General features: G+C 45.5%; 2 protein-coding genes across 2 annotated transcripts; one reads left to right on the top strand and one right to left on the bottom strand.

Moving 5' to 3' along the window:
* Positions 1-4,099: 4,099 nt before the first annotated feature.
* Positions 4,100-4,922, top strand: LOC119648394 (heat shock protein 23-like). The gene has a single exon (XM_038050133.1). The coding sequence runs from the start codon at positions 4,262-4,264 to the stop codon at positions 4,832-4,834; it is 573 nt and encodes a 190-aa protein (XP_037906061.1). The 5' UTR covers positions 4,100-4,261; the 3' UTR covers positions 4,835-4,922.
* A 7,427-nt stretch (positions 4,923-12,349) lies between these two features.
* On the bottom strand, positions 12,350-13,239 carry LOC119649897 (heat shock protein 27-like). Its single transcript, XM_038052290.1, has one exon. The coding sequence runs from the start codon at positions 13,125-13,127 to the stop codon at positions 12,504-12,506; it is 624 nt and encodes a 207-aa protein (XP_037908218.1). The 5' UTR covers positions 13,128-13,239; the 3' UTR covers positions 12,350-12,503.
* Positions 13,240-16,872: the final 3,633 nt, after the last annotated feature.

The raw sequence follows: 16,872 nt of genomic DNA, 5'->3' as shown, positions 1-16,872 counted from the left end.
TTACGTAAAGCAACCAAGTGCTGCGCACCTTTAGTGCGGCCGACCTCTCGTTCAGAAAGTGTCAGCATATAGTTGGATTTATTTTGCGTCCCTGTTAGAAGAAACTAGCGACTACATTTTAGACGTCTGATATAATGCATCATGCCTTCTTCCGTGCATAGTCCTTGAAACTCAACTTGGTATCGATCATTACCCCTCGGCATCTAGTAACCAATTTTGAGAGTATTGTTTTTCCAGCGATTGGTAATAGGGACTACTTTTTTGTTTTCGCCCGTCGGGTTAAATTTGACGTATTTATTCGTAACCATTATTTGATGAACTCGTTCATCACTTGGTTAAAATTTCATATTTGCGTTCGTGTTCGTAACTGTCATCACCGCCAGATCGTTTTCAAAGTTGCCTCCTCTGGCACGCGAAAGCCAAGCACTACATTACATTACATACATTATGTTCCTAAAACGGAACCCTGGTAAATATATTCTGAAGCAATGTATTACTTACGCGGCTCGTCCGTCTCGTACCAAAAAAGCTTCTTCTAGAGGTAACTCTCCATTCACAGAGCTAAGCAATCAGGGACGCCTAGTATATTCACGGTGCCCTTAACTCAACTCCAATTGGCCGAGTCAAAGACATTCCTAACGTCTAGCATAACCACTGTGAACCGCTTACCAACATCGTGGTTTCTCCTCGATAACCCCAGGGATCGGGCCCACTTATCTAGTTCATTCCAACATTGTGGGTAACGTTAGAGTTTGCCTCAAGGCCATAGACATTCCGTTTGCTTTCTCGTAAGACCCTTTTAAGGGGCCTTTTCAAGGCTGCTGTGAAGATTTCGGTACAGTTCCGTCAGTTCTTGTGTTCTCACTTTCTTCTTGCTCTTTGGTAAATTTTTAATATCGAAATTTCCTGATTCCACCAACAGTTTGGTTTTCTACGGGGGTGGAAACGTCGCCGCGTCGTTGTGGCGTAACATACCTCAATTTCACGTGAATACACTTGACTTACCTTTTCTAGCACCGCTCGTTTTGAGTCATGGCTTCCTTCTAGAGCCGCTAGAAATGTTGCCTCCTCAGAAACGTCAGTGGACCAACTAACTTTTCCCATTTTCCATTTCTAACGCGTCTTCGAAAGTTGCTTTCACTGTTTCAAATATCAAGAAAAATGTCCTGATGGTCACTTAGGATGGAACCCAGTTTCAGAGAATACTATACCTCTCTGTATGGCTTGCCTTTTAGATGGCCATACTCTCGAATGTTTTGTGAAAGCTTGAACTATCTCCCAGTGATTGAAGTTAATTTGTATTAGCTTTATTTAGCCATGCATTTAGCATCCTTCTATATCCCAGATACCTGCCACCATCTGCAACGTGCCAGTCGCCCATTACCTATTTCTCCTTGCACAACACGCATTGTGGTCTTGCAGTATGGTCTTTGATGATTTATCGTACTGACCGACGTATGCTGCTGCAAATTGGCTAAAATTAATGCGTCTAAATCAGCTCTTTCAAGATACTTGCTCCCTGGCTTGGCACACGACTGAACCAATTCTTGACTTAGGTACTCATTCACAGCTGAGACGACTGTTATCCGACGTCAAATCACGATACAAATCCCACTGCCACCAGTGAGATTTGAACCGCGACCTTCCGTACGATAGCGTTGTGCTCTACTCACTCAGCTATCCGGACTGAACCTGCACTGACCGGGACATAAACCGCTAATAATAGTGGCCGGTGTATCTCCACCCTCTTATTGCAATTTATTTCATTTCGCTAAAATTAAGTTATTCCTTTACCGCAAAGCAAATATCTTCCCGTGATAAAACCTTGTCTAGATCTTTACATTCGATTTTTATATCCTGTTTTCGGCGTTTAACCTCCGCTTGTTCACTGATTCACTGATATCCGTTGATCACTCGCTGAATTTATTTAACGCCAATATCATATCGCTTTCCTGTGTCTCACACTATCACCTTAGTTCGCCCATTCAGAATTCGCTTTCATTTTCCGAAGAATTTCCCAACGGATCTTTTTCCGTCCTTTTGCCGGTCTCCGAGTTTTTGATTCTTCACCTCTTGCCAATGCTGAGGCCGTAATCAGCTTCCCCCGTGAGGATTTTTCTTCTTGGCCCCTTGTTGGGTACCAAAAGGTTCACCTGTACCGTTCCTCTACCGTTTCTCCGCTTCTCTTCTCTACTATAGGAGAACTTAATACCCTTACTAGAGCTCGGATATTTTGGTAGATATTCTGCCTCTCCTTGATGAACCCGCAGAATTCTTTATGCGTTCTCCCAGTAAAAGGAACACAGTTTCAGTTTACTGCCTTCTGTCATCATCTTTTGCTCCAACAGCTTTGATGTCGATCCGGAGACATCCACGACGATTCTCAACAGCCGAGAGGCACCGTTGTACTCGGGGTTGACCTTTTAAGCTTCAAACTCTTACGAAAAGGATTCGAAGTAGATTTCATTTCCACTTCATTATTATGTTTTCTATCATAAAGTGCATAATAGCCAAATTCCTAACTATTGACGTACTGCGGTCGCTTGAAATCGAAGAGCAGAAGCTCGTTTGCCCATACCCAAAAGAATGCCGGTACCGAATTTCCGAAGCTCTGCTCTATAAAAAAAACACCTTTCTCCTCCCCCATATTGGGTTTATTTTTCTGAGTATCGTTTTCATAACCAGTTTTTGTCCACGGGTGGGCATTTTCCTCCACCTACCTAGCCTGCACAAGAATGAAAACCAATTCATAGGTAAGCGAATCACAAGCTACCGCAAAAGCAACAGTTTTGCCACCATGTACGACATCGCGAAGGAGCTTGCAAGCGATCGCAAGCCTTTTGATGGTCCCGTGAAAAACGTTGACGGTATGCTTCTCACCCATGATGATGAGCAGCTGAAAAGGTAAACCAAGTATTTCACCACGATTCTAAATCATGTAACATTGAGTTAAGTTCCACCTCTTTCGGATGGTAAGGATAGATAGAGAGTACTCCTTCAAATAGAAGTGAAATCACCTTTGCCATCGACGCGACGTGCTCAAGCAGAGTGAGGCTCCCGACCTCACGACCTGCCAATGAAACTTTCCCTTGCAGCCTCTGTAGAGTCTCTACTTCCACATATTTAAAAATGCCAGAAATCTGAAATCTATCCCAATGACTGGAAGAAAGGGATGACCGTTAACATCTTGAAGAATGGCACCCGTTTCGAGTGCGGCACATGGAGCGATATTTGTAGACTTCTTGCTGTCGCAAAGACCATAGCTAAAATAACCCTGGAACGCACCAAAGGACATCTCGAAAATTTAATCGATAGAAAGCAGACTGGTTTCCGCTCTTTATCTTCTTGCATCGATAACATTAACACCCTTTGGATCATTGTGAAGTTCAAATTTCCGCTCTACCTCCATTTTGTCTATTCGAGCAGGTTTTCGTTAACATGAACAGAGAATGTATCTTGAATTCCCACACAGGAGGGACCTTCTAGAGAGGTCAATACTGCCTTCAGAACAATATATGACGACACAAGTCATGGACCTCGGCAAAGTGGCTTTGAATGCGGAGAGAGAAGCAAAAATCGAACTCAAGATAAACACCAACAAAACCAAAGTTCTCCTTCTAATTGATCATTGCAGTCCAAAATCCGAAAATGCTATCTCAAGACCAAGATTAAATTAAGACTTTTCCACACCAATGATCAATCTGTGCTGCTAAATGGGATGTGTTGATCGATTGAGAGGCACAGATGGCAGTGGATAGATCACGTATCGAGAAAGGGCGACGATTACATTGGTTGCAAATTATACCATGCAGTGAAACCAACTATCCCAGGACGAGCGAACAGAGCTATGTGCGATGGGCGAAAGTTATAGGGCGAGCTGAGGCACATTGCTAGGAACCGACAGAGATGGCTCATACACTATGAGGGCTTATGGTGGTCCATAAATAAAATTTCCAAAGAACGCGAATCGACCTGTAGTCCAGATCACCATCACAATTTCAATGTAAATCAGTGTCGCATGTAAACAGAGTACTATTGTCTGTTACCTTGTGACCCGCACTGTTTGAAAAAAATCTGTTCTCGCTAATCAAAGCAACCGATCAATTCTCACTTTCTAGATAGCAACAAAACAATTTCGTCAATTGTACGAAAGCAGATTATCTAAAATCTCTACAAACGGAATCTTGAAAATTTTCTGGAATCAATTGAATTAGAAGAATCCCTTACAGTGAAGAAGGAAAATATATCAATATACGGAGTAATGTCGTCTTTATCTTTACTCTTGAATCTAGCAGACGAGCTTGACTGTTTATCTAATCGAGTGCTTGCGGATGATTTTGGCTTTGGGATATATCCTTACCAATTGAACCGTATCTACCGTCCTCGGTATCGGCAATCTCTGCCCGCTCGCATAAATACTAAAAGCGAGTATCCTTTGGGTCGAAACACTGATACTTGCGTTTCTACAGTTGGAAAGGATGGATTTCAAGTTTGCATGGACGTACAACAATTTAAACCTAGTGAGTTATGTGTGAAAACAGTGGATGATTTTATAGTTGTCGAAGGAAGACATGAAGAGCGTCAGGATGACCATGGTTTGATCTCCAGACACTTCGTAAGGAAGTATTGCTTGCCAAAAGGATATGATCCGAGCCAAGTTGTTTCAACGTTGTCATCCGACGGAATTCTTACAGTTAAGGTTCCGTTGCCGCAAAAGTTGGATGAATCCAAGGAGCGGATTATACAGATACAGCAAACCGGACCAGCTCATTTATCTGTTAAGGAGAATCCTAAAGTTGATGCAAGTGGAGACGGTGAAAATCCTACTGAATAAGGCAATTGATTTTCGTTAATTTGAAAATATTTCATCGATTGTATACTTCAATTGTTTCTTGTTTCAATAAAGATTCAATTTTTGAAGAGGAAGGATTATGATGTGCCAACCGGACTAATGTGTATATGTGTTTGAGATCGGGGAGACTTATACCCTCTGAGCACTCAGACCCTAGTGGTCCATTATACTCGACACATTCATTTAAGTGACGTGCACTCGTTTCTGTATCTCATGATTTTTTCTAGTGGATGTCACGCTGACCCCTGCAGCTGAAGGACATCAACAACATAAGTCTAATGTCTGATGCGTCCATAGACGGGGGACTCACGTAGGAAATGTTCCGTGGATTCCGCTTTCTCATTACAGGATGGATAGATATCATCTTGTAGAATCCCAATTTGAAGCATATATCCATATTGAATGTGGCCAGACGAATTCCCACAACACTTCTGGAAGCTTTCTCGCTTTTCGATAGCTTGAACTTTGTAATATCATTATGTGTTTGTTTCCCGTCATTAATAACAATGCAACGGACACTTCAGTTGCTAGTTCCGGTATAGGTGAAATTGAACCTTTTGCGGTGCAATTCGACTATTGTTGCAAATTGCGGTAGAGCTGTTCTTCAATCGTTCCTGAAAGACTCGTTTATATTGTCCTAAGAAAAAAATCCACTTGTTTTTATCTGAAAGGCAAACTTTGTTGGAGGATAATTTTGGAAGGTAAAGGTCAGTTAGGTTCTTTAGCCTGAGGCACCAACTGTCAATGAGATCACCGTATCCGGACAGGCTTGGGCGTGTACTGGCAGATTTTGCAGTCTACACATCTTATCAACGTACCACCTTGGGGCAGCTTTTCGTTACTTCTGTTAGGTTCAATGCTCACGAACACTACAATCGCGTAAACGCGTTTGAGCGCTACGGCCTTTAATTTGGAAACCAATGAGTGAAAGCCACTCACAGGACTTCCCACGCTGGTAAATTTGTTGGTTTTCATTTAGTGAGTCCGACGTTAGCATTATTCCGTGCATGTAACACTCAGTCCTCCACTTCAGCCCGAATATCGTTAAGTTGATTTGTCTGAAATTGTTTGGGTTTGAATAGTTATCATCTCCAGACTTTGGTAAGAAGAACACCTCTACCCTCTGCTAAGAGTGCAAGAAATGCTAGAAGAAGATTTCTTAGAATTCACTCTACGTGTTCTATAGTATTTCCTTATCAACCATCGCTGGATAGTGTCCAGTGTCTTTGAAGTACTTAAAAGATAGTGTAGCAGTTCTCACCTCTTTACTGGTAACCACTGCTCTCCCATTGTTCCAATGCCTCAGAGTAACACTTTCCTGCTCCGAACTTTCTACAAGCCGCTCATATTCACGCGAGGAAGCACTTGTATTGCTTTTGCAAACACGATTTAGAAATCATCTATTTGATATCCTGTATTTTTGCAGTTCTCGGTTCCTTCGTTCGCCTCGGCTAATAGTACAAGCTTCTTCAAAGTACTCTAAAAGTGTGTGATTTAGAGTTTCCAATTGAGTTTCTATTAACAAATATGATCTAGAAGATCCTAGCGCTCTTTACTGATCCAGTACCACAGATTTTGTAAAACCGAACCCATAGATCTTGTACCAGATAGAAACAAAGAGGCTTTGGCATGTCAGTTAATTTGAGTAACCTTTATATTCCTAGACATAACTATAATATATGCTGAAAACTGTCGCAAACTGAAAATTCTGCGTACAATATGGGTTTCAAATGGGTCCGTTCAAGAAATCATCACTTTCCATCCCTCCCACTCCCCGCCTTTCTAACAAACCTCAAAACTAAGACTGACTTCAAAAAGTACTAATCGAGACCTTTCATTTGATACTCCACATGACTATATTCGGTGAAAAAATTTTGTACACCCCCCTTTTACATGTATGGCGACTCCCCCTAAATCTCAACGTAGAAGGACATCATTCACTGCATGTCTGGGCGTCCACAGTTCCCACCTTCTGGTGGATGCAAGATTTACCTAAATCTCTACCGAACTAAGAAGTACGGCACCAGTGTTGAAACGCAACACCACGGCGAGGCCCGAAGGTCTCTTCTCATTTGAGCATAACCACAACCCCCATGAAACTCCCACTAGGGGGCCTACCGCAAATAACCGAGCTGTACTCACGTACAACGGGAGCTTACCCGAAGTATGAGAGTCCAGGAGCTATCCCGGTTCCCATGGTACCAGTATACCCCTGGTAAGGTTTCGTGACCAATTTGCCACTTCAGATGAGTCCCTGTGCAGACGCGGGTCTGATCGCCCTAATTAGGCCTTTGGAGCATTCCCCTACTGCATCACGGCCGGCAAACCAAAGTGAGTACAGCGTTTCCCGGTGCCACCACTATGGAGGTTCTCCTCGGCCACTTGGTTTTGGTTTGGCCGATCTTCCTCGCCGCCACCTCTGAGCACCAGACAGACAGACAGAGCGGTCCTCATCATCAAGCGCCGGAAGAGAAATTAGGCCTATATTAGAATCGGGAATCATATCATCACTTCCAAGCCGACCATCAAATACTTAGGGTTGGTGATAGACAGGAAGCTCAGCTATAAGCAACACGTACAGTATGCTTGTGATAAATCATCCACTGCTAATATGGCCCTGGCGATAGTGATGCGGAACGTGGGAAGGCCGCGGCATACTTCTAGGTTGCTTATAGCCAGGGTGGTGACCTCAATCATGCTTTATGTGACCCCAGTTTGGAGGTAGGTGTTTTAGATATCGGTTAACACTAACAAATTTAGTGCAGTCTACCGCAGGACCGCATACAAATCTCCAGGCCCAGATGGTATAATGCCAGTCATGCTACAGAAGCAGCAGGAAAGGGTTGTGCCGTGGCTTGTTGAGATTTACCGAAGCTGCATCACTTTAGGATACGTACCGCAGTCCTGGAGGCGCGCACGGGTGGTTTTCATACCGAAAGCGGGCAGGCGAGGTCATGAGTCCGCGAAGAACTTTCGGCCAATCAGCCTGACCTCTTTCGTGCTGAAGACCCTAGAACGCGTCCTGGACATTCACTTAAGGACGATTATGGAGAGAACGCCTTTCTCTAAGTCCCAGCATGCCTACCTCAAAGGAAAATCCACAGAAACCGCCCTCCACGAGGTAATTGGCACGGTTGAGCGGTCGCTGCAGTACAAGCAGTATACCCTTGCTGCCTTCTTGGATATAGAAGGAGCTTTCAACAACGTCAGTACCAACGCCATCAAGGAAGCCTTGACCGGTATTGGACTGGAGGGGTATCTCACGCATTGGATTATATCCATGCTGAGTACCAGGATAATCCAGTCCGATCTGGGAGGCAACCACTTGACCAGAGCTGTGAACAGAGGCACGCCCCAGGGTGGTGCTATCTCACCGGTGCTCTGGTTAATAGTAATGGACAAAATTTTACGTACATTGGACAGCAGCGGGGTGAAGGTGGTGGCGTATGCCGACGACTTGGTGATATTAGTATCAGGGATGTTTCTGTCCATTATGAGCGACATCATGGAAGGAGCGTTGCGAAAGGTGTGCCTGTGGGCCGCAAGATGCGGACTCAGCATAAACCCAACCAAAACGCAACTGATGCTATTCACCACCAAGACAAGGATACCTGAATTCCATCTACCACAGCTGAATGAACAAAGATTGGTTCTTTCCTCTAATGTAAAGTATCTGGGTGTAATCCTGGATCCTAAGCTAAATTGGAGGTTGAACATAGAACTGAGGGTTAAGAAGGTCTGTATAGCCTTCTATGCCTGTAAGAGAACCGTTGCCAAGAAATGGGGTCTCCGGCCGAGGATGGTTCTCTGGATGTACACCGCTGTAGTGCGTCCGATCCTGACGTACGGATTTATTGTATGGTGGCAGGCTTTGAGGAAGAAATACAATAGAACGAAGCTTAATAGGATTCAAAGAACCGCGTGTGCAGGTGCTACGGGGGCTCTGCAGTCCTGCCCGGCAGATGCTCTCAATGTACTCCTGCATCTCCTCCCCCTTGACCTCCACATCAAATATGTTGCAGCGTGCAGTGCCGTCAGACTACGTGAGTCCGGATGTTGGACAGCGAAGTCCTACGGCCACAGCAACATTCTAGATGAAATACCTCGAGAAATCTGGGCATCCCCCACGGACTATGTCACACGCAAGCTGAACTTCACGAGAAACTTTGCTGTGCACCTTCCAACCAGGGCAAAGTGGAAGACCGGCGGTGTGTTGCAAGACTATGACACGGTATTCTTTACGGACGGATCAAAGATGGCCTATGGAGTCGGCGCGGGGTTTTCTCGAATACACACGGTGTATCCAAGTCGTATGGTCTCCCAGGTTTCGCCAGTGTATTCCAGGCGGAAGTACTGGCGATATTGGAAGTCTGTCGATGGCTGGAGCGTGATTCGAGCTCCAAGCGTAACATAGCCATTCTGACCGACAGCCAAGCGGCCATCAAGGCCTTGTGCTCAACGACGACATCTTCCCGGTTGGTGGGGCAGTGCAGAGACACGCTCAACCATCTGGGCGGCACGCTCAAGATCACTCTCCTCTGGGTTCCCGGGCATAGGAACATAGAGGGGAATGAGCGGGCTGACGGATTGGCCAGGCAAGGCTCTGCTCTTGGCAGTCCCTCGGCGAATACAGTCGGTGTTCCGCTGGCGGCTGTCGGGGGCCGAGTCTACTCACACTACCTAGCAGCCGCGGGCCTGAGATGGCGAAGGCTTACAAGCTGTGCCAAATCAAGGAGAATTTGGCCCGCTTACAACATAGCCCGATCACGAGAGCTCCTGTGCCAGACGCGTGCAAATGCATTCAAGATTACGGCGGTCTGCACGGGGCACTGGCCCATAGGGGACCATGCCGCTAGGCTCGGCTTACCCTACAACCCGCATTGCCGAAGCTGCGGAGAAGGAAGGGAAACCCTCAAGCACTTTCTCTGCGATTGCCCGGCTCTGGCTCGAGTCAGGCTGCGGACACTGGGTAAACCATTCTTTGGGGACCTTGGTGAGATTTCTAGCTGCAGGGTCGGAGAGCTGCTTTCCTTCGTGAATGCTACGGGCTGGCTCTGAAGATCCGAGCCAGCTGGACTCTGCTTCCCTGTTCCTATAACAACAGTCACGGTCTTAAGAGTTTGTGGCATCAAAACGGCGCACCAAAGCGCTAATTGGGCTCCTCGTAGCGGCCACTGATACCTACCTACCTACCCCTACCGCAGGACAGCCCTGAGGGTATGCTCTGCCTTCAGGACTGCCTCAGATGATGCAGCATTCGTCATCTCTGGAATGATGCTGATTGACATCTTCGCAGATGAGATGGTGAATATATTCAATGCGAAGCGAATCTCTCCCTTAGTGCAGACCACAGTTAGATACTAGACAGCTACCTCACTCCCCCTTGCCCCTCAAGGGGGGAAATCAATGCGAGTACACACGATTTCAAATTATTTTGCCCTTGAACATGAGCGAGATGTACCGAAAACCCGATCAGCTGTGTTTGACATACCGCCCGGACTTGCCAATGTGTTGGTGAGATTGGCAAGTTTTTGCTTATGGATAAGTGAATACGTGAAACAGCTTTTTGCTATATGGGTGAGCACGCCTTAGTACCAGAATAGCAAAAGCTCACCGATCTCTCTCTTACCAATACGATTTGACGAAGATTATGCCTTTTCCTTGTTTAGCGTCTCTGATGTGTACAGATAAGCTTCTGCAAGCACATTTGCAAGTGGGGTCATTTTTGTAAGGGTACTGCCTATAGTAGATCTACTGTGGTGCAGACGAGGAACGCTGCGAGGGAGAGATCCATAAACAGATGGCAAGAGCGTTGGGAACGCTCGGGAAAGGGTCGGTGGACACACAGGCTCATCCCTGCCATCAAGGAGTGGTTCGAGGAACGGCACGGTGAGATTAATTATAATCTTACTCAGTTTTTCACGGGGCATGGAGGATATCGCCAGTACCTATTCAGATTTAAACTAGATACCTCACCCAATTGTCCAAGCTGCGATGGAGTCCCAGAGGACCCAGAGCATGCATCCTTCCGCTGTCCAAGGTTTGTGGAGGAAAGGAAGAACCTAGAGGAGGCTCTAGGAGAGGTGCTTGTGCCAGATAATCTGGTGCGAGGAATGTTAGCATGTCAGGAAGACTGGGATGCGGTTAACTACATGATCGTATCTATCCAGAGCAAACTTCGAAAGGCAAAGGAGACTGGAAAAGCGCGGTTACGTACGCCGCGTAGAGACGAAAGAGGACCAAGCTAAAATGAGCTGACTCCGCGCTGTGATATAATACCGTAAGGTGGTTCCACGTGGCTTGACGGGAATCGGGGGTGGTTTTAGTGGGTAAGAATCCTACACGCTGGCGTGTCCAGGCCAGTGATTTCGCACAAAACCTTAAAAACGGGATATTGTCCCTTAACATAAGAGATTTGATTACTCGAAACAGAGGTACCCCATTTTCTCAAACTGAAACTAAGCAATATGCAGCTTATTTCCTACTTCAAACTCAAAAGGGTCTGCCTCGTCTTCTTTTCCTACCATAGATATTGCCCTTATAGACTTTCCGGGCTGGATCATCCTCACCCATACGGATTAAGTGACCCGTCCACCGTAACCTATTTAGCCAGATTTTATCCACAACCGGACGGTCATGGTATCTCAGGTAAGTGGTTCCATAGATAACCTCAAGAACAGACAGAGCTATCAGTACTCTGAAAATAGAAAATTCTACCTGGGCCGCTATCTCTATATGTTTTTTCGGGACAAAGTAAAGAAGCTAGACTACTTTATGAATTGTCCTTCGAATCACTGTTATTGAAACCTAAAAAAGAAACTTTCTTTTATTCAATTCCGCATAGATATATAGCAATACACTGCTAGCTACATAAGTTTGTGGGTGCCCAGAGTTTTCCGGGTCTAATCTGTGGCCCACAAAGTTATTCGCCCTTTACACAGTACATATACATATTTCGGAAATCACAGCGCGATCCGTTACATAGAAAAACTTGCAGGTGGCTAACTGCACTTCTAATGGAATTGAGGTGATATACCGCTACACGATGGAAATATACACCAGCGAACCCATCAAATCCGCGTATCCTTATAAGATTAGCAAGCTATTCCCCTTTATGCAAGATGAAAAATAACACCTCCAAAATAAAAGAATGGTATCCATGAAACTTCAAGGACTTCCAATGTTCGTAAACGCAACCTGTAATATCTTATCCTAGGCAACCGCATTTCACATTTGGTGCATTCTCGCAGCGCATGCGAGTTACACGTTCGGATTCTCCCAACTACCGACACAAGCATATGTGCTTCAATTGAATTACAAGTCAATGAAGTGTTCGCTACTCAACTATCCATGGCTCTGCAGCCACCGCTGACCATGAACCAGTCGCCGTCTAGACGTATCGATTCTGCGAGAGGACGTGCATCAACGCAGAACGCCAGAATGCAACCGCACCGCCCACCACAGCTGTCGGAAAAGAACAAAAGAAAACGCAGCGTCTTGGATACATAAAAAAGTGACAAATTTTATTGAATGCATGAAAAAATATTCTCCATGCTGGAACGTAAATATTTCAGAAATGCGAGTTGATACAGTCTTATTACGAGTTTCCGGCGCCCCTCCGGGGGACACTGCCGGACTTCGGATCGAATCCTCAGTCCTCCATCTTCTCATTGGACTTCTCGCCATTCTCGACTCCATCCTGGACTGCGACCGGCTTCGAAGTTGTGGGTTCCGAATTGTCCTTCACCGACAAATGAGCTGGCCCAGTGTGCTGGATCTGAACAACCCGTTCTGCAGCGTCAGACTTCGATGGCGGCGGCGCCTTTACGGTCAGGACTCCGTCCGACGAAAGGGTTGAAACGACGTCGTTAGGGTCGTAATCCTCGGGGAGTGTGTACTTGCGAACAAAATGGCGTGAAATGAATCCGTGACTATCCTGGCGTTCCTCGTGCTTCCCTTCCACGACGATTGTGTTGTCTACAGTCTTCACAGTCAGTTCGTTTGGCTTGAATTGTTGCACATCCATGCACACCTGGAAGCCGTTTTTCCCAACGGCATTTTCGACCTTGGCTTTGACTTTATCTTGCGGTTTCTTGGCCAGCGCGTACGGATAGTTCCGGCCGCGTGGAAGCGAAACAGGCAATCGGGCAGGGACCCGTTGACTGCGACGGAGATCCGCTGGATAGATCGCCATTCCGAAATCGTCCGGTATCCGCCAAGACTCCAAATCGTTCAATTCGTCCGCGAGATTTAAAAGGAATGGAATTGCCGACATTTTTACACTTTACGAGACAATTCACGGAAACGCGACCAACAACAGATCAGACACACAATTAAGGACCAACGACCTACCGGCTCTCCGACTAGTTCCCAAATGAGCTGTTTCCACGCAAAAGCTTCTGCTTTCATTGGAAATTGCACTCTCTCGACTGCTCTCACAAAAAGCTCTTATACTATTAGCAAAAACGATGCAGTTTCTCACTCTTAATTTCGCGTGCCTGGTTCGCTACGCTGACTCTCCAAGCAAAAGGGCGGAATTCTTCATGCATCCATCGTTGGTTTAATTGCATAGACTCGGAAACCGTTATTTTTACATTCTTTGAGTTATAATACAAATTCGATCAACAAGCTCATTAGTATTAGAGCAGTTCATGTCAACACCGTAATGTGGGTAGCATTGGGCTCGGCTGGGACATTACCCTAATTTGACTCAGTTTATTCGCAGCTGAGTCGGCTGATATCTGGGATTTCCCACCACATCGCAGATATCCCTCCGTTAGCAGTGAAATTTGAACTGCAACATTCCATTGTGACAGCTTAACGCCTTAACCAGTAAGCCTTATTTTGAGAAATCTGTATATTTATATGTTATATATGTATACTTTGATGACTACTGAACAACCAGAACATCGGCAAGCTGAATGTCCCGTCAGCTGAAAATGGCGGACAAACACTGCTACCACCAAGTATAGAAGAAACAGTCCATGCAATTCATCGGCTTAAAAATCATAAGTCGCCAGGAGTCAATGGAATTACAGCCGAATTGGTTAAATATGGAGGCGACCAGTTACACCAAGGGATTCATCAACTTGTGCTCAAAGTATGGGACAGCGAATGCAGGAGGTACGATCCTCTTTAAGTGCACCCAACTACTGGTCTATGCTGACGATATCGACATCATGGGAAGAGCGACCCGAGACATACAAACTGCTTTCATCCAGATCGAGCAGGCGGCAATTGACGCGAGATCTTGGCCTGCACATCAATGAAGGCAAGACAAAATATATGGTGACAACGTCAGCACCAAAAACCAACCAACCAACAACATCAAACCACACTGGTCAAACGGGAAGAATAAAGATAGGAGACTACAGCTTTGAGACCGTTGATAATTCCTCCTCTCTAGGGTCGAAAATCACAACCGATAACAGCTACGATGATGAAATCCGCGCACGGTTGTTGGAAGTCAACAGAGCCTATTTCAGCTTACAAAAACTGTTCCATTCGAAACGTCTCACCATAGGTTCAAAGCTCTTACTGTACAAGACAATAATCTTGCCAGTCCTCATGTATTCCTCGGAAACTTGGGTTCTTAACAAGAAATATTGCGAACTCTTGGCCGCGTTCCTCCGAAGAATTTTTGGCCTCCTACATGGGGATAGACGATTCCGTAGCCTACATAACGACAAAATCTATGAGCAATACCATGACCGTCAGGTTGTGGATAAAATCCGGCTCAATAGATTACGGTGGGCGGGTCACTTAATCCGTATGGATGGGGAAGAGGATGATCCAGCCGGGAAAGTCTATAAGGTCAGTATCTATGATAGAAAAAGAAGATGAGGCAGACCCTGCCTAAGATGGAGCGATGGCGTAGGTCAGGACGCCAGACAGCTTTTAGGGATATCGAATTGTTGCACCTCGACGCAAAACCGGGATGTCTGGAGTTCCTTGTTAAGGCAGGCCTAGACCGGATACCGGTTCTTTCACCGTTGATGATGATGATATATGGTTGTCTTTCACCCCTAGGTGGAGTATAGCGCGTCAGCCACAACTACGCGCCATCGTTCAGGACTTCCCGAGACACCCGCACGCTACTGTTCTGCGTTAAATGCGCTTGAGGCAGCCCACTCGTCAGGCATCTTGGGAGAGTGGGTCTCACTGCATGACCTACTCAGCAATGCAATTGCAGTTCATCCTTAATGTGTGACTTTTCCACTGCCACTTCCGCCTTCTGATGACATCGTCCACAAGCAGTTGGTGTTCAAGTTCTTTGCTTGAAATGGTAGTAGTGTTCACGAACGCTTCGAACTTTTGAGTAACAGTGGGGGTCACTCTCTATATGCTACTCTCATATAACCATACAAAAAGAACATTAGTAACTACGTTTTCAGATTTTAGACAAGCCAGTGAAAACGGATCTAGCGATGTTAATGCGTTGAGCGGTATCCAAATCGATGCAACCGTCGGTTGGCTTGGTGTTTATCAAATCAGGGCCGATGCCAGCGCCTCTCTTGTTACGAGCATCCAAAAGGCAACTCCTAAATCGCCCATCGCAAGGTTGCCAACCGGATTGCTTATACGGCGTCGGCCACTTGAAACCCAACTGATCTTATGGGAAGCTCTGTGCCCGAAATCTCCCACTATTATCATGGTCGAGTGCCCGGATAGCTGAGTGGTTAGAGTACAAGGCTGCCATAGGAAAGGTTGCGGTTCAAATCTCACTGAGGACAATAGGATTTTGTATCGCAACTTGACTTCAGATGCCAGTCGACTCAGCTGTGAATGAGTACCTGAGCCAAATCAGGGTAATAATCTGGGGTGAGCGCAATGCTGACAACATTGCCTCCTAGAGGGTACCGTAATCCTGTTGTGTACCGTTACGGTCTTGAATGAAGCGCTCTAACACATTTCAAGGCTCTGATCCAATTAGATTATTGCCCCAATGATTATTATTATTTATTATTATTGCCCTCAGCCCACCTTGGCATTCAAATCAGCCATCACCATTACAATAACATCTTCTGAAACCCTTTTTTGAACTGCGTGTAATTGCTCATAAAAACCATCCTTCCCTACTGTAGCGAAAAACCTCGTTGTTGCAAAGTACTGCATAATTGTGATGCTCCTTAACTTGGACCGGAATCTTGCAGCCAGAAGTCAATCAAAAACCGGCTTTCAGATAAAGAGAGCGTACCTTGCGGTAGCCATCGGAAACAACCAGATGCCGAATTCGCTTTTACTACCACTTGGTTTTCCAAAGTACAAAAACACATTGCCGCAAGAGAAGGAGGAGTGTTCCCCAAAATTTTACAATCTTAGTTCGCTTAGGTCTAGGATGTCTAGCTCATATCGCTGGAATTCTCATTCCAGAAACCAATTATAGTCCGTTTTCGATAGCCAAAGGTGGTAGCCGTGAGGTGAGTTCCTATCCCAGGCGTTGTTGATGTTTTGGTAGGAGTAGAGTTTCGAAATTATCAAACTGCTAGCCCACAAATTTCTATCGCTTTTAGCCGGCTTTTGCGATAAGCAGGGAAGATTGAGTGTATTCTTAAGCGGTTTTTGCGACAAAGGCGTCCTGATGGTAAAAAGAAGACAGTGCGAGATAAGACTAGAGCTCATTAGGCCAGACCGTTAGCAGATAGAACTTTCCGGACTATATCACAGGTTTCAAAGATAATCGCTTTTTGCATCTCCATGTATAGCCATAGGATCGAGAATTTTCAGCGCATTATGTAAATATTACGGGACTAATTCCGTCGCAGAAATTATGATACTTACTTTGATCTTTTATAGTCTCTGAATCTACTCCATATTGTCCACCAAGGGGCCGTAGTTCCGGATTTTTTCTTGCTGTTTTTCAACAGTGTTTCGGTCCAACGGTACGGCTATATCGATTATGAAACAAGCTCGTTCTTCTTTAAGAAGCAGAACTAGATCGGGTATATTGTGATTAACACTGTGGTCAGTGGCGATAGTTTTATCCCTCAGTGGTTTGAACCGATCACTTTCTAAGATTC

This window comes from Hermetia illucens, chromosome 2 (genome assembly GCF_905115235.1).
Source record: "Hermetia illucens chromosome 2, iHerIll2.2.curated.20191125, whole genome shotgun sequence".
Lineage (NCBI taxonomy): Eukaryota > Metazoa > Arthropoda > Insecta > Diptera > Stratiomyidae > Hermetia > Hermetia illucens.
Note: the sequence above shows the minus strand (reverse complement) of the source record. Positions and strands in the feature narration are given on the sequence as shown.

Excerpts from the sequence above, each read along its gene's own strand:
- LOC119648394 (XM_038050133.1), top strand. The coding sequence starts at position 4,262 with ATGTCGTCTTTATCTTTACTCTTGAATCTAGCAGACGAGCTTGACTGT.
- LOC119649897 (XM_038052290.1), bottom strand. The coding sequence starts at position 13,127 with ATGTCGGCAATTCCATTCCTTTTAAATCTCGCGGACGAATTGAACGAT.